Source organism: Camelus dromedarius, chromosome 19, assembly GCF_036321535.1.
Source record: "Camelus dromedarius isolate mCamDro1 chromosome 19, mCamDro1.pat, whole genome shotgun sequence".
NCBI lineage: Eukaryota > Metazoa > Chordata > Mammalia > Artiodactyla > Camelidae > Camelus > Camelus dromedarius.
The window spans coordinates 6,918,071-6,942,348 of NC_087454.1; the positions used below are offsets into that span (position 1 = coordinate 6,918,071).

General features: G+C 45.6%; 1 protein-coding gene across 2 annotated transcripts in view; it reads right to left on the reverse strand.

The window, feature by feature from the left end:
- The window catches only part of NEDD9 (neural precursor cell expressed, developmentally down-regulated 9), a 264,118-nt gene that overhangs the window by 27,076 nt on the left and 212,764 nt on the right, over window positions 1–24,278 (reverse strand). Inside the window, exons 1-2 of one of the 2 annotated variants that reach the window (XM_010995737.3) lie at window positions 20,459–20,641; window positions 1,651–2,097 (exon numbers count right to left, since the gene is read on the reverse strand). In XM_010995737.3, coding sequence (XP_010994039.1) covers window positions 1,651–2,097; window positions 20,459–20,470 — 459 coding nt within the window. In that variant the 5' untranslated portion in view covers window positions 20,471–20,641. Of the gene's footprint in view, window positions 1–1,650; window positions 2,098–20,458; window positions 20,642–24,278 lie in introns of those variants that run through there. The other variant, XM_010995812.3, reaches the window with a different exon arrangement.

Sequence of the window (24,278 nt, forward strand, 5' to 3'; positions counted from 1 at the left end):
CAAACAATCAGGACTAAGGATGAGCGAGGTTATTTATTTATAGTTACACCTTTCAACTGTTCATTTTTCCCCTCTGGGGATAGAGGCCTGATCTGGCTTTCCCTTTGAATCTCAAACCCCTGGACTAAGCGCGACTTCTGTGGTCTCCACACAGGGATCCCTGTCCCGGGTGATACGAGCAGAACTGTTCCCTTCTTGCGGAATTCCTCCTAACGGACGTACACGCAGCTTGTGCGGCACCGGTGCGCCTGGGCGGAGCTTTGTAAAACGTACATTTTGTATAAAAGGTGATTTGAAAATACATCTATGGCCCTGTTATTTAAGGAATCCAACAGTAAATCTCACCCCTCCCCAACCCCCGCTTTTTCCTCCCCAACAGAGGATTCCATTATCATGCAGGTCGATATTCCATAATTTACAAGGGTCTGTAAATTCAGACTCTGTATTAGGTTTTCTCAAGGCAGGGCCCATGTCTACAGCATCTTCTAAGAGTCAACAAGATCTTTCTGATGTCTAACTGCATCTTTCCTCTTTTAATTCAGGGATCTTTTCTTGCTGTTAAATTGGTTCCTTCTTAATACCAAACCTCACAGGACCCATTGGAGCCCCCTGGAATTTGCCAGCAAATGGAAGAGAAAAGCTCTCCCTTGCCAGGCTCCCACTGGCATCGGCTTCGTGTTGGCTGTTACCCTCCCCGAGTCCACTGACGTTATATTCCTCACAGCGCGTTGCCCCACCTGACATTCAGCGTTTGCTTGGATGCCCTACTCTGGTGTAAGCATCACGGAGGTTACATCCACTCTTTCATCCATCACTGCATCACCAGCATCACAAACATGCGAGATGATTCAAATGCATTCGCTTTTCTGCGTATCTCAAATTGTGACGGTATTTGGAATAGATTGCTGAAAAGGCCCTTCCCCGCCTTTTTTTTTTTTTTTAATATAACATGATGCCTTCCTAAATACCCTAGTTTCACTATTTCCACCCACCACCTCAGGCATCATTATAGGAATTGCCTGAAGGACAAGAGGATGGCTCCTGTCTAAATTCACTGGTCTGTGTGTTTTCAGTGAGTCACCTTGAAGCTCATAACCCCTACAGAATCAGCTGGTTGACATGACCCCCTCCCAGCTTCCTTGCTGCCTCTACTTCTGGTGAGTTCTTTGTGCAGCCAGGCCAGTGGGGGCAGGATTTAGCTTTTGGCTTTTGACAGAAGTAAAGTCCTTGCTGGCATCACTGAACTCATGCTGCAAAATTTGGTGCCTTGTACCACTCCAGGGAGAAAGAGTAAAGACTGGAAACTATTTGAGTACAGAACCTAGGTCTAAAAGCAGAGCTATCAGAGAGATGGAGAGAAACAACCTGATGATGCAGCGTGACCCGGAACGACTCAGGAACCTGTTACGCCTGTCGATCAACAGGACTTGGCACGTGGTGGGAGTTCAAGAAAGTCTTGCTGATCAATGAATGAAGAAGCAATGCAAAAATAATGTCCAAGCTAGGGTACTTAGGTATACTTACTTCTTGCAAGACATACTTACTTCTTGGAAGCTTCTTATTTTCTTATTTTAGGAACACACACACACACACACTGAGTGCAGTGGAAAAAATAAGCAGGAACAAAAATCCAGTCCGTTATTCACTCACCTTTTTACTTAAGTGGGGACCATTAGCCCCACCAATGCCTCTCTGCACTGATGGTGGTACTTGATACACATCTTGTTCCTGGGTACCATGGCCAGTGGGTACTTGGTAAATTCCCTGATTTTGGTAGGAAGGTGGCACTTGGTAGATGGTGTCTCGAGGGCCGCCCTGTGGGTTTGGCACTTGATAGAGCTTCTGTGGGCCAAAGGCCTGGGGCATCAGTCCAGAAGTCGGCTGGTCCTGACTGGAGGAGGTCTCCTGCACAGGGCCAATCAGAAGCTTCACCCGGTTGCCGGGGACAATGCCTTGCCGACCGTGTAAGGAGCAGAGCCACCATCCTTCCAGCCCTCCTGTGTTCTGCTCTATGACAGTCAGGATGTCTCCCTTGCGAAAGGCCAGCTCCTCAGCACACTCTGGGACATTGTCGTATAAGGCTCTTGCCATAAGATTCTAGGAAGGAAAGAACAGAGGGAAATCTTGTTAGCGTCTCAGCTCAGTCCCTTTAACACCTAAAGCCCACGCGCTTACGGGAGGCACACTTCCTGGAAAGAAGAGAAGAATCTGGACAATAGCCTGTAAGGAGAAGAGCAGATGGTGCAGACGCAAGGCAGATACATACGTCCGGCGTCTGCCACCAATGACATCAGACTGCCTCCTCGGAAAAGCTCCAAACACCACGAGGGTCCTTCCCTCCGGCCACAGACGCCGTGCCAAGGAATTCTGAGTAGCACTGGTAAGGAGTCAGAGAGCGTGCTACTTCCTTTCTTAAACCTAGTGGAAGGAATAAAATACCCCCAGGTATTCAAATGTGCTACGAGAGACAGTTCCCTCTCTCTCTCCTCCCCCCGCCCCCATATTGGAGGAAGAAAGAGTCAAAGAAAATGCCGGGAATAAACAGCACAAATGGCATTGATATTCCGTGTTAAAATGGAAACAGAAGTGCAATGATCTGTGCCTTGGCAGGCCTTAAGGATTCTTACTCTCAGTTGATCAAGAGGTCCTTGGATACAGGGAGAACCGACAAGCAAGCGTTCTCCCCATGGTCTTCGAGGATGGAGGGCAGCATGACAGTAGTCTCCATCTCCAGATCTGAGGGCGGGGCGCTTCAGAGAAGTAACCCCACGTGGGCAGATGCCATCTCTCCCTCTCTGTTTTTTTTATTCCTACCTTTTCCTGAGGGCCCCCCTCACCCTGCCACTTCATTTCCTTCTTCTTGAATCTCGCCATTCACATCGGAAAGGCTCTGCCTTCCCCTTTCATGGGCCCCAAACACTTTCTCTCTTTGTGTGAAGGCCTGTCTGGCACATCCAGTACTTAGCAGGCAGCCAAAGTAGGCATTCAGCAGAGAGCGGGCAGGCAGTACGTGCTGACATTCTTGGAAGCCTTTCAAAGGCTCTGAAGATTTCATTTCTTGGCGTTAGGAATGTTCCGCGGCACCATAGCAGCCGTCACCCCATGCCTGCTCCTTCCCGGCACACAGAGGAGTCAGGGAACGTTGTAAAGTCATCACGAGCTGTTGGAAAACTCAGAGCGATCTCTTGAGTGCTCCAGTACAGTGCTGGGGTGCACTCGATGTCCCTGAGATGACGGTTCCCGGGGGAAAGGGCTGCCGGCTGGATGGGGCATGCTGTTGCGACTACTCACTCGTGGAATTTGGGGCTGCTGTTGTTTGGACTTCTGCCCCCTGTTTTATTCTCTAAAAATATGGATTTGATCTTTCAGCCTAGTGCTTTTCATTCCTTTGTCACCGACATACATTAATCATCTCCCCCTTACTGTGCCCCAATATCCGCGAGTCCTGCCCTGGCGCTGGTTCTCTCTGTGCGGTGGCTGTGTTGTGTGGTCAGTGGCTGGGGAGGGTCCTCCTTTCACTCTGCTAACCACACTCCTCTTAGCGCAGCTCCTTAACATGAGGCAAGGAGCTAAAGCCCTAGAGGTCAGTACCCAAGAAGCCTGGGGAAACTCTTTAAGAATAAGGTTGCAGCCCTTGCTCTTGACAGTTTTCTGATCTAGGAAGTCTGTGACGCAGGCAGGTGAGCAGTGAGGCAAGCTAAGGGGAAACTGATGGGTGTGTGTTCCAGGTGAAGGTTTTTACTCAGTATTTCTATTGTAAGAAGCTCCGGGTTCCTTCTAACAATTAAAAGTTCACGTACGTAAAGATAAAGCCATGCAACATTGTATCCTGGCTTGAGGAACCACGTTAAGGATATTTTGGAATCCTAAAATCCCTTATGTTTCTCTTCTTCCATCTTTTGGGTGTTCCGTTATTGAAAGAAAAGTCACAGTTAAAGAAGACAAGATTCTGGTCCTTGTAGCTAAGTGATCTGAAGGAAATTACTCCCGCGCAGATGATGGAGCAGGAAGAGAGCGGACCACTCCGGCCTCTGCCCCTTTCTCTGGGGCCCATTCAACAACTGGGGATGGCTGGTGAGGAAGCCCCAAGACACAATCAGAAGTGGGAGGGTGGGGGCCAGTTCTGCGGGAGCTGGGGGCAGAGAGCTGTGCAGTTACGTTGGCTACGAAGAAGGGAAAGAAGAGAAACAGAAGCAGCAGAAGGGCTAAGGACTCCAGGCCTCCTCAGCATAAATAAGGTTGAGGCATCCGGAGCTGGGTCACGGCCGTGGAGCTCCGTGGAACGCTGAAATCCAGCCCTGAGCCACGCTTGACTCAGGGCAGACAGAAGTCCCTGTGTGACAGTTGTTCTGGACGGCCTTGTCTCCTGTCCAGTGCCCTTCCCACCTCCTGTCAGCAGCACGCTGACGTTTCTAGACAGGCCTCAGGAGCTGCTTCTCTGGGAAAACCTGGAGACCCTCTTGTGCAGGCGCCATGGAGGGGCGTCTCCTGACTGGCTGTCCACCATTTCCCAGCGGTCCTCCCCGCTGCCCCCAGAGACTGGGATGGACGGATGGATAGATGGATGGATGGATTTTTCTCTCTGTTCCTTTTTTTTCCCCTTTTTTTAAAAAAAGTTTTTCTTTTTTATTGACGTGTAGTTGATTCACAATGTTAATTTCAGGTGTACAGCACAGTGACTCAGTTGTGCATGTACATACATATGTATATATATTTTTAGATTCTTTTCCATTATAGCTTATTACAAGGAAATGAATATAGTTCCCTGTGCTATACAGTAGGTCCTTGTTGTCTACTTTATATATAGTAATGTGTGGCGATGGGGATTTAGAAAGAGAGCTTGGCACGGTTGCTAGTGGAGGCACCCAGTGCCAGCCCGACCCCTCACGCTGATAGTTATTCTCGGCCCCGGCTGAACGGGAATAAGTTATTTCGTATCTGTGCTGGCTACAGGGAGCCAGTGTCCACACCCAGCCACTCTCCCGCACAGAAGCTTATGGTCCAGAGACCTTCAGAAAACAACTGGACCCGACCTCCCTGTTTCACAGAGGAGGAAACAGGTCTGGGGGGCCAGGGATCATCTGCGCAAGGCCACACTGTTGGAATCAGAGACGGGGCTGAACCGTGGCCTCCTGGCTCAGTTTCTCCTTCCAGAACTCTAAGCCACCTTAGCTCTCCTGCACAGTGTCTCCTTACTGGGCTCAATTCCATTTTCCAGTAAAGTTCTGAAGAGGACAAGTATTTCTGTCATGTCTATGGATAAAATAGGTTCTTGGGGTTTGGGGTCCTGGCCGTGTGACTTGGGCTGATTACTTCTCCCCTTTGCACCTTAACGTTCTCATCTGTAAAATGAGAATCAGGATAACATATACCTGCCTCACAGGTCTGCAGTGAGGATTCAGAGAGTTAATTCAAGTCAAGGACTTTAACACTGCCGGAGGCTTCGGGAGACGGTATGATTTTGTATTTAATGTGTTGATGGCACTTTGGCCTTAAGCTTCCTACCAGTTTACCTCCTTGGTTCTCGGTCAGGGGTCGGTCCTGTTCTAATGATGCTATTATGTATCTTTATACACATCTGATATTTCTCTTGCTCACAATTGTATTTCAGGAGAACTGTATCTTGAAGCAATATTTCTCTGAATTACTAATGAGTTCTGGTCATTGCAACCTCTTGTCAAGTATTTGCCTACAAACAGCAATAATGCAATTATTGGTTGTACTCAAAAGATCTTCTGAGACAAAATAATAATAATTAATAATATTACTGGACAAATTACGGATGAATCTCATTAGAGTCCAGCAGAGTACAGTCCATCAAAAGTGGGGAGGAACACGGGTGAGGCGCTTGGCTTTTGAAACTACCTGGTGAGTTGGGGCAAAAGTTCGGTTAGAAGCTAACAGCAAAGTTAACTTCAGCCAGAGCACAAACCATCTCATTTAAAAGCGCACAGGCAATCATTAACAGTCAGATCAAGAGTGAATTTCTCTGGCCAGGAGAAGGTGGAAGGACCCTCTCCTTCATGTAGAGTTGTGACTCCTTAAGGCCACAAAGGCATAAGGTGATTATCTGAACATCTTAGAAAAACCCAGGAGAGGCAGTTTGTCTGTTCAAGGCCTCCTCTTTCTCCCACCCTCCCTGGGATATTTATCTCCAGGGCAGGAAAGGTCAACACAGAAACACATCAAGGAGAGATAAGACAGCTCTGCAATTCTATGTTCAGTTGGAGGCTCCGCCCCCGGAGGCTGGCAGTTAGAAATGCAGCCAGAGCTCGGCAAAGCACCAAAACAGTCGGGGCACAGAACCTGAAAGCCAGAGGAACTTCAGACAATTATAGCCCAACTCTTTCATGTTGCAACTGAGAACAGTGAGGCCCAAGAAGTTAATGATCTGCCAAGTCACCTGGCAAGAAGGTCCCAGAGCTAAGAATCCGGGCCTCCTGCCTCCAGCTCCAGGATTGGACAGATGCACGTGTTACCAACGCTGTGCTTCTAACTGGGATTGGAAATCTGCATTGAGAGCCAACAGTCCTACTTGAGGAACCTAACTACCAGCCTTGAGCACCGGTCCCCACCCGATCTTCCTTGACGCCATCTTCTGGTTCCCATGATGACACTTCTTGCTTCTCCCTCTGGTTCTCGTGACCTCTCATCTTCCTTCTCCTTCACAGACTGATGTTCCCCCCATCTCTTTAGTAATCATGCTCCCAAGGGATCTCTCCTTTGCACCTTTCCCTTCTCTGTGAGCTCACTCCCTGCAGGAAATCTCATCTAGGCCGATGGCATCTGAACACGCAGGTAACACTGAGCTCCACAGCCCCAGCCTAGCTGTTTCTTCTGCGCACCAGTCCCTTATTTCCGATTGTGTAATGGGTATCTTCACCTTTAACTCGACAAGAGCAAAAACCCCTTTCTCCTGCTCTCAGTTAATAGCATGCACACAGCTGCCCGAGATCGGAGCCTCAGCGGTTTGCTGAGTCACTTCACAACCTGAACCCCAACCAGCTGGGGTCCGTCCTGCTCACCCTCCTCACAGTCACTCCTTGCTCAGGCCCTCAGCAACTTTTCTGGGGGGAAGGTGGGTGGGTATAGCAACTGCTTCCCAACTGGTTTTCCTGCATTCAGCCTCTTCCCACTTTAAAACCCATCTTCCACATAACCAGCGGAGTTATCTCCCCTGAACCGATCTCATTATTTCCCTTTCCAGTTCTCTGTAATAGTATTTCTCACAGTATCATTGTATTATACCACTCAAGACAGTCAACTCCTTACATTCAGGGAGGCTGTTACTCTTTTGGCATTTCCAGAACTTCACCCCAGTGTCTAAAATAAAATACACACTCATTAAATGTTTGCTAACTTGAAACAGATTCTGGACTCTGATTTCCTGGTTCTCTACAGAGAGGGTGAAATTGTTTTCTAGAGATGTCACCAGATACTTGGTTAAAATTTTCAGATGGATGCAGGAAGATGAACAGAACCAGAAAGGTACATGGCGTGTCCCAGTCATTAAGCCTCACAGCCAGAGAGTGTGGGAGACGGCGGGGGGGGGGGGGGGGGGGGCAGGAAAGGGCCCGCCCCGCCCTGTGAAAACAGGATGATGACGCAGATGGGGGGCCTGCCCCCAGCGTCTACGCCACTAAGCAAACAGGAGGGCCAGGAGGAGCCGAGCATCCCAGTCGGATTAAACACAGTGGCCTCTGCGAGAGCCTTTTCTCCCTTCGGTGTAGCCGCCTCCATCTGGTGGCAGGTGACTGAGGACCATTCGTGCTTTGCCAGAATGTTTGGCCTCTGCTGTTCCGGGTTCCCAAGCTAAGCCCGAGGACTGGGAGGAAAACGCTGTACAGTATGACAGCAAGCATAGAGAGCCCCAGGTCACATGGTCGCCCCACTCTTCCTTGCCCCCCCCCCACTGTTATCAAAATGCCAAGAAAGCTTATTAGGCCGGCTGCCAGGGAAACTATCTGCTATTCCAAATACGGAGAGGTGTGATTTATAATTTCCATGACGATTCATGCTGTTCTTTGAAGAGAAATGAGACACAATGGCTGCTGTCGCCCTCCCTCCCCACCCCACCCCCCGGACTGATAGTATCATCAGTGGCCCCACTTCCTCTCATTATTTGACTTCATTCTATATTTATCGTGCAGAGCTCCCGCCAAGGCCTTGGGGCTGCCAGGTTCTCGACAACGTGACCTTCCTGGGCCCAACCCCAAAAACTTTAGCCCTGGACTCTGGCAGGGACACACACACACACACACACACACACACACACACACAGTCAAGGAGGAAACAGCCATTGTCAAGGAAATCGGTCCTAAAGGAAGTGGCTGAGGAATGAGCATCATCAAGGTCAGTCTCTGGACACAGTGGAGAAGAGAAGGAAAGGACCCTGTGTTTCTGTGTCTGCCGACAAAGATCAGCTCAGGTCTTTTCCATGGTATCCATCCAAGATATTGGATATAGTATCTTGCAATAAACCACAATGGAAAAGAATAGAAAGAATATATATATATAAAACTGAATCACTGCTGTACACCTGAAAATAACCAATATCGTAAATCAACTATACTTAATTCAAAAACATCAGCTCAGGTCTGAGGGCTGTCGAAACAGTCTGGCTTCCTCCCACCATCGCCTGTAGGATACAGGGGGATGTAGGATTTCCCCAAAGACGTAAGCAGCCATCGAAGGCACACACAGATATCTACAAGTGTCTGGATTTTGATTCTTGGAATATCTGGTTTACACCTGGGTTCTTTCATCAGATGATCTGGAATGTTGAATTTTTTAAAGAGTTGAATCCTCTGGGGATTGTTAAGTAGCAGACACAAAGCTATCAGGTCCAGGAGTCAGAAGATACTCGGCAGAGCACATCCAAGTCTTTTCTCAGAGATATCTGTCGCCTGCGACTGACACACTTTTCATTCTGTGATCTGAACTAGCCACCAGAAGGCAGCATGAGATCCTGGGAGGCCCCCTAGTCACACTTCTGACCCTAGCACATGCCACCAGAGAGTCCTCTAGTACCTAGACCACATTTCAGCCAATGATTTTCACTTTCTGGAAGGTTCTTCCAACTCCTATGAGTATCTTGGGCTCTCTCTGAATGTTCGTGGCATTTACTCTGTCCCAGGTCCTCACATCTTTTCAGATTTTCCAGCTTTGTGAAGTTTAGCTCTAGCATTGTCTTTTGAGCATTCCTGAATGGGAGATGCTCCAAGAAATGTGACACTAGACACCCATCTCCCATCATCTTTGACATTGCAGCAGCCTGATGTACATGGGGGGCTGTGCCCTCTGATGGCTGCCCAGAGAGCTCCCAGGTTGGGGACGCTTCCTGTCCCTTTCATATTGGCCTGTTCCTGTGTGACGAGGGATCATTCAGAACTCAGAGTTACTTCGGTGGTTCATATATCAAAGTGATACTACTTCTTCAAAGTTGGTGAGAAGATCTGATGCTCACTGCAAATTTCGATATTTGAATCTCAGAATTTTCCATCTGATCAGATTTGGTAACATTGTATAAACTGGGAGATTTAAAAAGCGATTCTTCAAGTGCTGGGTTCCTGCTTAGAATGAATGCCATATATTCACCCTTAATTTAAGGTCCATGCAGAACAGAAAAATTCATGCTGGGATTTGTTTGCCAAGAAACCAATAAAAGCCTAGAATAAACTGTTTCATACAAGAAAAATGACAAGCGGTTTGTTCGTGGCATGCATGTGTGTACGTGTGTGACTTTACAGCCAACTTCTATTACTTCTTGGCCAGTTATGGAGGATGGATTTGATTGCTGACAGTATTTGTGAAAAACAATTTAGCTTTTCCTCCCAAGTCTGATCATCAGACCTTTAAGACCTTAATTTTCTACTCTTCTGTGGTCTTTGAGATTTTCTTGAGCAGCTCCCGAGGGTCTGAGAGATAGTGAGAGAACAGCCTGGTTTCTGTGGGTATTCAGCATCAGAAGTCACCTACTGCTTGATCAGAACCAACTAGGCTGGGATTTCAGACCAAGAACAGAGCCTAGAGATCGCTCTCACCCAGTCTTCTTGTTTTACAGACCAGAGGGTCTCCTATTAGATTAGCAGCGGAGCCAGAACTCACAACTGGTTCCCCTCTTAATCTAGGATTTTTTTTCCACTGGACTAGGCTATGTTTCTCGAGAACCTTCTCCATCTTAAAATTTACTACTGTTCCTATTAAGTCTTGGAATTTATAAGCACTTGTCCCAGGTTGCCTGGTTTTGCTAGATGTAAGTATAGTGTATTGGCAAAGGATCAAAACACGGGGCAGGCACACTTTTCAGGGTCTGTCCCTACATAAATCTGAGAGGCGTTATATAGTGATGAAGGCCTGACACCCACTCACCCAAAAGATAGGTTTTACTAACAATAAAACAACCATCTGGATTTCAGCCAATAGTGTGGCACCGGCTCACATCTATCTGCCTGTCTAGACAACTCCCTGCAACATCCAGGTACTTGGGGGAGTGAAGTGAGAATTAAGTTATAAAGGAGTAGGAGACCCTAGTCCACAGATATTACTCTGTTTCCCCAAACTGTATTACTTCTCAATGGTCAAAAATACACGAGTTGTAGCATCTAATAAAGGATTTGAAAGAAGGGAAAGATCTTCCTATTTTTACATTTCCTTGCATCTTGTCTTCCTACACCAAGGTCTGCAGCCCCCAAGGTATGAAGTTATATCCAGACCCACGGATGCCAATATGCACACGAACCAGCCACCCTCTTCCACCTCCCAGTCAGAACCCAGTGCATGTAACGTGGATGCCACCCCTCACTGGAACTCTTTTAGATGACGCCTGACCTAGGTTTGGGGCTGGACTGGTATTATCCCACTTAACTTGCAAGGTCCTCAAAGAGTTTTTAAAAAGTGGATCCGTACACTTGGCTGCGAGGTTGTGTACCATCAAATACTGTTGGCACGACAACTGCAGAGTCGTCCCAGGAAAACCTTTAGTTGCGGCAGCTTCTCTGCTCCAAGAGGGAGGAGGGATGGCAGGAGCAAAGGGAAGAGAAGAAAAGCTCAAAATGGAAGTGATGACGTTGTTGGGTGGCGAGGTGTACAGACAGGCTCCCACGTGCACACGTGATATACCACTTTCCGAGAATAAAACAGTTTTCTTCAAGGCCCGGTTCTAAATGCACGTTCCGTTATCGTGTACGTAATATACCTAACAGGAAGATCAAAGATAAAGCCAAAGGAAGCCTTCAGAGAATTCAGGCGGCACTGGAGATGGTCTGATGGTTCGACATGCAACCTCGTGAGACCCCCCGCTTCTTAGTATTTTGTGGTATTTACTCGAACTGGGGCTGAGCATTTAAGAGGAAGCTTGCTTTTGGTTAACACCTGTTACATTAAGCCCAATCTGAGTTGTGATAAAATTATGACAAACAGTTCTATGCTTGCATTTTTGTGCTTCTATTACATAAAAGCAGTAAGGCAGTTATTTTTAAGCAGAAGGAAGGAGGGGAGATTAGACCTGTGATTCTTCAGTGCCCTTTGGCAATGTTTAGAGACATTTTTGGTTGTCATGTTGTGTATGTGCACGTGACTGGTAAGCTAGTGGCTAGAGACCAGGGGTGCTGCCAAACAGCCTCCAGGGCACAGGCCCCACGGCAAAGATTTATCCAGCCCCAACGTCAGTGGTCTGAAGTGCAGAAACCCTGGATGGAAGGCCGGACACTAAACTGCTAACAGAGTCTAATCTCAGCCCTCGCCTCGTAAGACTAAACACGATGAAATCACTGCCTTCTGTGCCTCTGTTTCCCCATCTGCAAAATGAGGATAATGAACATGTTCTTTATAATAAAATCATGGCGTCATGAAATTTTATATGTGAGACCCTCTGATTTCTTCAGAAGGGTCTCTATAAAATCAAAGCACAGTTATGATTACTGCACTATCATGAGCTCATGAAATTGTGTCTGAAGAACTGTACTCCTCCCCCTCAAGAAAAAAAAAATTCCTCTGGGGAAAGAAAACAAACCAGAAATGAGCTCATCACGATGACACCTGCCATACCAACAAAACAGACACAGTACAGAGAAACGAAATTCTTCCCCTCCAGCAGTGAAGTAAGCTGCGTCTGTAATTAAGATCTTAATAAGGGAGGCAGGAGGCTTGATGTAGACGCTGCGGGCTGTGAAGTGCAGAGCTGTTGAGCCAGGTTTCAACAAGAACGACTGAAATCCAAGCCCCCTCCCTGCTTCAGGCTCTCAGGTGTCCTCCGTACAGTCCAGATTTCCCAATGGGCTTTCCTTCATTTCTACAGATGCCTGTTTCTGCGAGGAGAAAGAAAGGGACTACCTTCTTATTTACAAGTAAGTGTTATGCTGCAAATATTATTTACAAGCAAACATGCAAAATTTGCCTGAATCCGCTTTAAAAAAGTCTCTTGGATGATCTCCTGATAAAAAGCTGAAAAAAGTCAGAAGAAAGGCTGGCGTTAGGCAGAAGGGACAATGCCTTTGCCAGCTCATTGATCTCTGGAGCCGCTCATGTTGACAGTCTAGAGCGACCATGTGTCCCTAAACTTTCCAAGACAGTCCCGTTTCAAATGTCCTTCCTATTGGCAGACCATCTGCCCCATCTTGGGGTCTGTGAAACATGGATATATACCCAAAGAAATGATATATATTTTAAATTAAAAATAAAAGATAGGCCTCCAAGTATCTATCTTGCTACTGTGTCTGCCTTGACTGAATTTGGGATTTGGGAGGAAAAAAAGATGGGTACTGATGAAAGTCTGAGACTGAGTCAGTGGGCATGTCTCTAGTTGACAACGTGATCCTTCTAAGGAAACGAGATCCTCTCCAAGGGCAAGGGGCCAGCTTCGCAGTGCACGCTGTTGGGCTGACTGTTCTATCGTCCTCCTCCCCTCTGCCCCTAGTTAAGGGGATGCTCATCACAGCTCCGAGTGAAAAAGCTGGAGAATCACAGAATATAACGGGTGCTCTATCCCAGAGGAGCACTTGGGGGGGCAGAGGACTTCAGAGTCTTGCTCTGCTGGTGCTGACATGATGGCCAGGAGCACTGCTGGTCCTCCCACCCACTTCCTGCTCCCTCTGAGTCATGTTACAAACGATTAGTCACAGAAAACAGAAAACAACAATCACCAATTCATCGACAGACCAGAGACACGTCCTGTTGGATAGTAAGACTCTGAACTCCAAGGCGGCCAGACTGTCTAGATAAGTCCACCTTATTGCCTTCCCTGTGTGCTGACTTTGCTTGTTACGGTTACTGGGGGCCAAGGGCTGGAACCCGAGCTCGTTCTGCCAGGAGAGCACAGAGCCTGGGGCAGAGGCCCCGGAGTCAGCCCCACCTCCTGTGGGAGGGAGGTGCTAAATTAAGGGTAACAAACTGACTCCTGCAAGTGAAGTGAGGTTAAGGTTAATTTATACAAGAGGCAGCATAGGGTGTCCCCATAACTAAAAGAAATTAGGAAAAATAGTAATGGTATATCATACTGTCTAAATATATATTGCTTTAATTAAATAGAAAGATCTGGTTCAAATCTTAGCGTTATATGCCTTTTGGTGGCTGCAACTTTCTATTGAGTTTCACAAATATTGAAACCCCCACTCCCAACACACACACACAGAGCAAAGAAAGGAACTCAACTTAAATTCAAAAGGAGCTGCCAGACATTTTTGTGCAGAGCTTGTACTTTTACATTTTCATGGTTGCACAATCTTTATTTCTGGTAAACATAAACATCGTTCCACATAAGGAACACGTTTGGTAACATCTTACAACTACTGCTTTGACATATTAGAAATATCAGGAAAAATTCTCATCTCCAAAGAAATAAGACCTCTCCTGAACAATGAACCCAGCCTTTGAATAAGGATCATGAACCACCTACTTAAATACCATTTAGCACAATTAACGGTTGAGGGAGAGGTTCGGGAAAGGGACCAGCTTTTTTTTTTTTTTTTAATAAGAATAAATTGGTATTTAGCACTCCCTGATGGGGCCCAGCCACATGTATTTGAAAACATTCCACTGGCAATTTTACCATCTCCATGATCAGCTGTCCCCACAACGCGCCACCACCTTGACCATGAAAAATCACTCTCACACCATCACTGCTGGCATTTTCTGGAGTGCTTGTTCCAGCCTCCTCAAAACATACTCCTCAATTCATCTAGATTTCATTGTCTACCTTCTGAAAGAATCACTCTTTCCAGTGGAGGGTGGAAAACGTCACCAACAAGGGATTTATCTTAAAAGGAAGATTCCTCTGGAAGACAGTCTTTTGCAGCTAAGCTGTAATGGTCCCCAGGCGTGCGGAGTCCTCATTAACCAGTAAGAATTCCCTCGGGGAGATGACTGGAATGTTCAAAGTAAATAAGATGGAGGAGGGTACTGCTGACGAACTATAAACAGGGTTATTTGGGGGGGGGAGGGGAGTCCACACTCTTTGCAATCATCCATTGCCTAGGTAACCGGCAGCTATGCTTTGCATTTTAAGTTGGAAATAGAGGATTTCTTCCCAGTGGCCGTTTTGTTTATCTTGGCAAAGAGGCTTGGTAATTAAGTCTATATGTTACTGCAGAGTAATTCCATGGTCCCAGGGGGCTGGGATTTCAAACCAATTTGTTTAGGTTTCTTTCTAACCCTAAAATGACCTAAAAATAGATCACCAAGACCTCTGATTTTTCATCTCCGTCACTCTGACTGCAGTAGGATGAGGGTATGAGCCCCATTCACTAACTTTGGACTTCACCTCTCATTTGCTACATTCATGAGTTTCTCTTTTCCTCACACATATTTTTTATTTTATTTATTTATTTTTTAATTGAAATGTAGCCAATTTACAATGTTGTGTCAGCTTCCAGCATACAGCATCATATTTCAGTCATACATGTACATACATATATTCCTTTTCCTTCTAGGTTACTACAAGGTATTGAATATGGTTTGCTATGGATAAACAATTCTAGCCAATGTTTCCTCTGACATTTTTATCTACATAATGCTTCTATATCTGTCTGAGTATATGTATTATATCTATCTTATAACACATCATATACTAGCTGCCATTTAAAAATGCCTACTGTGTGCTAGGAACTGATGACTTTCATATATTATCTCCTTACAACTGTCTGATGAGACAGGTATTGTGACTCGTGTTTTATAAATGAGGAAATGGGGCCTGAAGTAGCTTGCCTAAAATTATACTGTTAGAAAGTAACAAAAGTGGGATTTGAAACAAAATCCATATTCTTTCCACTGTGCCACACAGCAAGACTCTTTCAAGAGGTATTTGTGTAAGTACTTTATGAAATCCAACATTCAGTTCGATATTTGTTGAGCACCTACTCTGAGCAAGGTCCTGTAATTTCAGGAATGTCAAATCTTATTAACAACAATGAAGATAGCAAGTCACTCATATATCAGCAAGTGGGGACGTAGGTGTGCTGGTAACTCCTGTGTCTGGCATCTGCATTTCTACAAGACACGTCCAGACCCATGGAACAGTCAGCAAGATTCAGCCAGCTTAATCTAGTGACTGGGCTTTTGGCACAATCCTGTCACCAAGTCTTGAGTCCGCACTGTCCTTTCAACATCTATTGGGCATCTACTCACACAAGCAGAGCTGGGCTGACCAGCGCCGTCCACTTCCATACGCAGGGGCCATGGTAAATGCCCTACCATGGCAACAGTCTTGTCTAGGCCTTACAACGATCCTGTGGGCAGTTATTATCCTTATTTTACAGATAAGAAAACTGAGGCTCAGAGAGCTTATTTTGCCCAAGGTTACAGAGCATTAAGTCATAGGAAACAGAAAGGCCTTTTCCCAAACCCCACACTCTATCTGTGCTGTAAGGACACAGAAGACCAAGTCCCTGCCCCCCCACCCCAAGGCCATAACAGACTCTGGATCAGACTTTTTATTCAAGGACTTGTCTATCGGTCTGCCTCTACATACAAATAAAGGGTGAATCTCTCGTATTCAGTGGGGCTTTCCTAAAACTGGACGGCCCCAGTGGGCAACCTAAGTGAGTTACAGGTGTTATCTGGATAGTGATCTGATGGAAAGGGATTAACGAGTAAGGAACTGCTAACGGAGCAGGGCAGAGGTGAAAAACAGAAAGCCTGTCGTAGGAATCACAGGACAGTCAAGGAGATGAAGGTTTAGGCTTTGGGTTGTTCTACGGAGTAGATGGATGAGGAGACTCGACTCCTGGGATGTGACAGACTAACCAAGTCACACAGGCACAAAGAGACAGGGCAAATGAATGGAAGCAGCCAGGGACAGCAGAGTCCAAAGAGAGGAGGGAGGGAGGGAGTACTGGGCGTGCTTTAAGTGTGTCATGTCTGTGTGGGTGGCAGGCAGGGGGCAAGCCCTACAGAAGTCTGGTATTAGAGGAGCATAAAGAATGCTTGAATGAAAAAAATGAGAGACGATGAGGTCATAAGGGCACAAAAGAGGAGGGAATTTGCCAAGAGGCTTGGAAAGTAGAGAGGTTTTTTTTTTGTTTTGTTTTTTTTTTTTTTTTTCCAGAAGTGAGGGTGGGGGGGAAGCAGGCAGGAAGCCACTGGTGAATTCTCAGAAGAGAGCTGATGGATATTCCAGCAAGGAGAGGATGCTGAAGGAATCTCTGTTGCTGTGCAACTTGCTAGATTTGGTGTTCTCAGAACACCTTCATTCTACCAAGACTTTGTGTAGGTAAGTCATTAGCTCTGAAAATGGGCTTGCTCAATAAATAAATACATAAATAAATAGTTAATATTTTTCAAAGCATCTTTTGGTCCTTTAAAATTTTTAGATCATGCAGAAATTTTAAAAGGGAGGCAGGGGGCAGGTGTCTCTAATTTGAAGTGTGCAGCAACACACCATTTAGAAGAGAATAAAAAATTTAAAACCAAAACATCGAAACAAGGAATCAGGAATGATACAGGTTATAAATGGCCATACTAACTAAATCAAAGACACTCGACCATGTGTTCTCAAGCTACTTTGAGAAAATAAAAGTATTTTTCAAAGCCCCTCAAAAGCTTTTAATAATACACACTTCCTGGTTTCCCTAAGCTCCTTGACCCACATTAAGCCAGAACATAGGACTCTGAATTTCAGAATATAGTTTCCTTATTTGTTAAGTTCTAGTTCTTCAAAATGTTTAAGAATGAATTTGTTGAACTGTAGACTAGATAGATAATGTAGAATTTTCACGTAGGCACAAAGGGTATAGAAATTTGGCAAAGCCACAAAAGTTGCTCAGTTATTAGAGATCAAACAGGCAATGCCTGGGAGGCACTGACCAGGCCCGGGCCTGCACAGAGTGGGCGGGGTCTCGGGCCTCTGCTCAAACACAGCTGTGCATGGGCCCTTCAATTACCTTCCTGGCCATCAGCAGCAACCATCCACCTACAGACCCTCAGGAGGGAAGCCTTCACAAGCAAGTCACAGCCAAGGGGGCGGGGGGGGGGGGCAGCCCCTGCCCCCGCCCCCGCCCCATTTCAGAGCATGCTCTGCAGAGGCAGAGGAGCGTTTGGAAAACGCTTCCTAAATGAGGCCCCGCAATTTACTATCAGAGAAGCTCAGATGGAATCCTTCAAACGTAAGTGGAACACTAACTACAGACCAGAGCGACTGGAGCCTTCCTATGAAGAAATGAAGACACGTACAATGAGATAAAAATAGACTAGATAGATGCCAACCAAAAAAAAAAAAAAAAAAAAAAAAAAGTTCACCAAAGTAACAGCTTACATTCCACAGTTCTCAAGATTACTGTAAATACTTAGCTGGCCGACCTGGAGCTGTGTGGAAGTTCAAGATGAGGGGAGGCTCAGTTGTTCTCTAGTTATGATCCCTGAGGTAGCCAAACCAGATAATCTGGTTAAAAAAAAAAAAATCTTATAGTGGCTGGATTATAAATCTCTCAGTGAACATTTTTAAGTCTGACGGTGCTAAATTCATAGTGTTTAGAGCAAACAGCGTCTAAAAGACCTTTCCTGTCTCCAGGATTTTACAATCTACTAATTATCTGATTTTACTCCCTAGGTTGCTCAAATTAAACACATAACTGCCAAACGCGCGTTGTATTTTGCTTTGTAGAGTTATTGTCTTAAAAAAAAAAATCTATCCTGCAGAAAGACTTTGGATGAAATAGAGTCTTAAACTTCCTGGGAGAAGACACAGTCACACAGGACATTTGAGGGAGGTCACAGGTAGGTTCTTTCTCTTTCTTTAATGGTGATTTAAAGTCACAAGTTCCAGAGCCAGATCACCTTGGTTCAAATCCCAGCTCCACCACTTTTTAGCTGTGTGGCTTTGGACAAATTACTTAGCCTCTCTGTGCCACAATTTCCACATTTGAAAATGAGTATAAAGTATTAACATTACCTCATGGAGTTAATTGGGAGAGTTAAATACGACAATCCTGCATTGTCATGGTGAGTCTTAAGAACTGTTATTTATCACTCTTCTACCTTTGTGTCATTCCCCCTACTCAAACTTACAAAATCTCCTGAGATAAAATTGTCCATTATTAACTAGAGAGAAAATAAGCTTTATAAGAAAGGGAAAGTAGATTGCTTCAGCTATTGGTTCCTTTTAGAATCACCACAAGGTGTCAATCTGTCATTTGGTTTGTCGGAGGGAGAAGTCAGTAGTTTTGCTGGTGAAGTTGTCCACAAGCTAATAAAAATCATCTATTTACATCACCTGGCAGGATGTTTGACACTGCTAAGACCTGGCGAAGAGGCAGGTTTTCCCCAAGAACGCCAATCACGGTTCACATCGTCAGTTGCCATGACATTTTCTTTCCACAAAAGTAAGACTAAACAGGATGAGGTCACTGGATAAAAGTGACTTTAGACTTTGTCACTTGCCAGATCGCAGCACTCAACATTGAAAACAGCCATTTATACTTTTGAATAATAAATGTATGAACGTATTTTCTCTTTTTTGACCCTTCCAGCTGGTTTTTATGAAACTCAAGGTGTTCAGCAATGGGGAGAAGGACAAAGAGTCATTAAGTAGTATCTGGAAATGAGATAATAGTAATTCCTATCACTGTTCTAAATAAGGGAACTGTGGAAAAATGGGGTGAACTGCTTCAAGAAAGCAAGCTTTCCTGCCAGGTAGAAAGCTTTTTTCCTGGTTGCATCAAGTCAAACATATTAAGAATCTTCAGGATTATCCACTCCCCTGATCTTTCCTATTGAGGCAGAAAATGGAAAGCTGATAGTACAGTGATAACTGATACCTGTGTCTTCAGAGAGGTCTCACCTTTTCAAGGAGAACTATAACTCATGCACTACAATAAAGACTTTCGACATTTAGATTTAGAGCTACTGAAGAAGATTTATAGCTTTTGAATAAAAGATTAATCACTGAGGTTAGCCAGTGGCTATTAGCCAGAACTAAGTATTTACAACCTCATATTAAAAAAGGATGAGCCAGAAGCTAGGTAATTCAGAAAGAAAGCAAAGTAGCTCCCAGCTACCACAATCCTGAAGGTCAGACAGGTGATGGTGATGCGAATTGCCAATCCAAAAGCACAACCACCTGCCTAAATTCTTTTTAATAGCCTGTTTGTTTAAACGCACTAGCATTGCACCTATTCAGAAGTATTCCTCTTCCAAGGAAAATTCACATCCAGTTCATTGCAATCTGCTCTGAATAGGGTCTGTGGAAGCTGCTTGCCTGGTTAGATGGGGGCAAGTTCAACAAAATGGGGTATTCTAAGCAAGTCATAATCCTTTTGCCAAGAATAAACACAAGGAGGAGTGAAATGCATGGGAAAATAACACTGAGTGCTATGACACTGAGTTTCAGGGACATAAGCTTGCTGGAGCCTTCAGACCCTCAGTCGATTCAAACGCCAATAAAATGCTTTCAAGAAATGGCAAATACTCATTTGTTCTTAATCCAGCATCATTTATGGATGTCAAAATTCTCCACCATCAGCTGTGTAACAGTACCTGGGACTTTTAAGGTCTCCCACCAAAAGTACATATGGCAAGGTGCTTCCCAAAGCAAACGCGCCAAAGCCAAGGCTGAAAACAGCTTTAACAACCAGTGTGAGAGACTCAGCAGTTCTGATTCCTCTCTTATTACAGTTCCCGGGACAGTGGAGGCCAGGCCCCGGGAAGCCGCGGAGACTTGAGTTAAGGCGCGCTCGGCTTCAAGTTAGACACCCGCTGATCTACAGCGGCTGCTGCATCCTGGCTCTAAGACCAACTCCCCGCAACTTTCAGGGGAGGTGGCCCCGGGTGTGCCGTAGCTCCCGGCGTGGGTCTTAAGAGACCGGGTCTCTGCCTGCCTGCTTGTATGCCAACCTCAGTGACTGAGCCCCATCTCAGAACCCTCTCGGGCACAGCAGAGGTCCCCGCAGAGGAGTTGTCACAGTGGGACACGGACACGGACACACACACACACACACACGGAAACCTTTTGTAAAAGGAGCCCTCCTACCTTATACTTCATCTCGGCAGCGGGGAATTGAGCCGTTTTCCTACACTAGTTACACTGCATTAAGCACTGACGAGTCCGTCCCTCCATCGAGCGCTGGGCTAAATGAGAGAACCGCCTGGACTCGGCCGCTGGTCAGTCGCAGTGCGCGGAGCTCTGGCGCACCTACGCCCGCCAAGCCTCTTAACTCACTGTTTTGCTCGAGGCGGGCGGAGCGCGGGCCTCATTTGCATCCCGATTCCCCATTGGCTAGTGGGCCAAGGTAACGCGGATGCTCCGCCCACCCTTAACTCCCGAAAACTGACAAAGAACTTGTAATGTGATCATTTCTTTTTACATTGTCAGAAAGGGTGGAAAATAAAGCGGGGAACCGTCCCGAACCTTACTCCACCCCCCGCCCCCACCAAAAAAAAAAAAAAAAAAAAAAAAAAAGAAAGAAAGAAAAGAAAAAGAAACCGGGAAAAGGAGATATATTCTTTTTAAGATTAACCTAAGTTTTAAAGAAATCGAATTCACAAAGCAGTCTGACAGTCGCGCTTCCTGTGACCTGGCAACTCCTTCATAAACCCATTTCATTTCAAAGCCATTCACCTCACAATCTCTACATGAAACGAACTCGGGGAACAAAAGGTTTTCTGTCTCCGGGTCCCTTTTTACTAACTACCCCTGCTGATATCTCTCTCTCTCTTTCTCTCCTCCCTCCCCTCCCCTTTCTTGTGGCTGTTTGCTTTTTTTGTTCTTTTCAATGTTCAAAGTACTTGCAGTGTCAGTCTGCAAGGAGCCAGAATACAATTCTCCCTCAGTGAAAAGGAACTCCCTAGCACTGGCACCAGGGATTCCCTGGCTGGCTTCTCATGAGGGCCTCACAGAGCTCTGTCTACCGCATTCAGTGACCTTCTCTGGCTTTGCTGAGGATAAAGGTTAGATGTGACCTCTCGGATGGGGTGGCTAGTGCATGCCCTATATATTATCACTGCTCACCAAGTACTGTGCTCTTTGATGGCTGGGATTTCTAGCTCCAGCTTTGAACACTGCTGTTTTTCCTTCTGACCTCTCTCCTGAAGATGACCCATTAACCCACCAACACTTATTATCCGGGGAACAAAAAAAATGCCCACTGTTTGATGAGCCTGGTTAAAAAGACCAGTCTTTTTCTAGTGAAGCACAGAACATTCGGTTCAGCCTCATGCTTTCTATAGAGAGAGCCATCACCCAGGAGAGTACAGAAATGGTCACCTTCAGCAGCTCTTCTGGGGGACAGAGCAGTGAGGGGAAAATTCCTTTTCATGGGGCCTCAGGATTGAGACTTGGTGAGTGCAGACAATAGCTGTCCCTGAATGGGATGGACTCCAACCAGACTACATGACTTGTATGGAAAAATCAGCCCTTACATTTTTTCTGACCAAGTTGGATCAGTATCAGTTTGATTTTTCACCTGCTCCCAATTCCCAATGGATTAAAATTTACTTTTACGATCTAAGTAAAAAGAACAGGAGAGCAGCTGTCCTACAAAAGTGGTTTCTAGATACAAGGCTCATAGTTTAGATCATGGTTTAATGTGGCACGGATTCCCTGGACAGGCCCCCTAGGCAGTCATAATGAGGTTGACACACTGGTTTGGGGCCTCTACTCGGCCTCCTTCCCTCATTTAGCCTTAGAGTGAAAATTAACCTGAGTGATTCTGCAAGATCTTTCTGAACACACAGTAAATACAGGACATACTGCATTGTCTGGATGTTCCGAATAGTCCCACAGACTTATGGGAGAGTCATTAGCTTGCAGGAAATTGTTTTTGGTGTCTGCCTGGATCAGCCAAAGTCCTTCTCATCTGTAAGATGAGTCTTGTGGCCTACAGGAGATCTAGATAACATTCCTTCAGCTTCCTAAGCAGTAAAGCTGAATCTGCCTTCTGTTTTGACTGCTATTAAGGAGCAAACACTAGCTAACCCTATTTTAATGCTTTCAAACAGTTCCCCCAAGCATATGCTAGGGTTTTTTTCTATTCTCTTGGTAAAAAAAAAGCTTAATTCACACCAAGTGGCCCTCCTGCTTGCCTATTTCTATCCTGTACAGAAATATACCTGAAAATCTACCTGAAGTTCATTTCAAGATGGTTTGGGTCATTGCATTGTTAGTTATAGAAAGAAAAGCAAGAGGGTGTTGGAGTCACGTAAACCTGTGTTAGACTTTCTAACTTCCTCATTCTGGTGTCCTGAAGTGTGAAATAGAGAAAATAATAATACCAGCCTGCTAGGGTTATAATGAAGATTAAATGAGATCACGTGGATAGACGTTAATAGTGTCTGGTGCATAGTAAGACCTTAATAAATGGTTGCTATTAGTATTATTACCATTATTCTTATTTTAATATTAAATTTATGATATATTTTATTATTATATCACATAACACTATAAGTTAAATACATGTTAATATGTATTTTATAAATATATACATTATTTTATTTAATTATTATGTTAATTATAACTGTATCACTATTAGACTGTTACTGATATCTTAAGTGTGGTGGGCATTTAGAAAACGGTGGCTGAATCCCCTCATCTCTGTGCTGTCCTCTCATAGGGCAGCTTTCTCATTTAACAGATATCAGTTCATCACCTGCCATGTGCCAGGTGGAGTTCCAGGTGGGGAGGATACAGCAGTCCAGAGAAAGCTCTTACCCTCATGGAGCTGATAGTCCAGTGGGCGTGGAGGACAACAATTAAACGAATATATAGTACAATTTTGGAGGGGTGAATGCCATGAAGAAAAATTAAGCAGGAAAACTATTAGAGCAGGGTGCATAAGGGGTTCTTATTTTACAGAGAGCTGTTGTGTAAGCCACTCTAAGGAGGTTAACAGTGAAGCAAAAATCTAAATAATATGAGGAATCCACTCAGAGATCAGGGGAAAGAACATTCCAGACAGAGGAAGTGTCCCATGGAAAGGGCCCAAGATATGAATGAGCCTGGTGTGTTTAAGAACAGCAAGCAGTCCAGGATGCCGGCAGAGGGGTGCCCAAGGGAGGGGCAGGGAAGGCGAGCTCCGAGACGGAGTGGGAGCCACTGGGATTTTCTCCCGAGTGTGGCAGTCATGGGAGCATTCTGAACAGGGAATGGTATGATCTGTTTCTCTCTGTTTTTACTCTTTGTTTAAACATCAGGGGTAGCAGACTACTAATTAAAACACTGATCACATTCTGAGCGCAGCTTACATCATGCTGATGGCTGTGACTTTATTAGTGTCATCTAGTATGTTCCCTTCAAAACCTTTTGGGGAAACACAAATTCAATGAATAGAGAAACAACCCCGTCCCCATCTATTACCTGAGATTTTGGATGCAAAGGTACTGTTTAAACTGTTCTATATAAACACTGTACTTAAATTATGCAGCCACCCTACTGCTCCTGAGGGTAGCCTCCTAAAATGGGCCAGGACACCGGGGCTCGGACATTAACCTGTGTTCACCAGCACACTCTCAGCCTGTCAGCCCTGCCACCTGCCGGTTGCCTGCCAAGGGCTTTATCTCCCCAGATGCTCGTGCAGGCACGAGCAAGGGAAATGGCACTGATGACATCCAAACGGTTTTCCAGCTGCCACTGGGCACTGGCGTGGATACAGCAAAAACTCAGAGGGGATGCTAGAGGGAAGAGATTATTCTGTCCACAGCTTGGGAGGAGGCAATGTGGCTACTCTCTAAGAGGCAAGGGCAAAGTCAGAGCATGTGAGGGCAGGAACTGACCTCGGGAATCACTCAGTCCAGCCCCTGGTAGAGAGGATGAAGCTGCTGCTCTGGGGGTACCCTGCCCAGAGGCCACCCGTTTG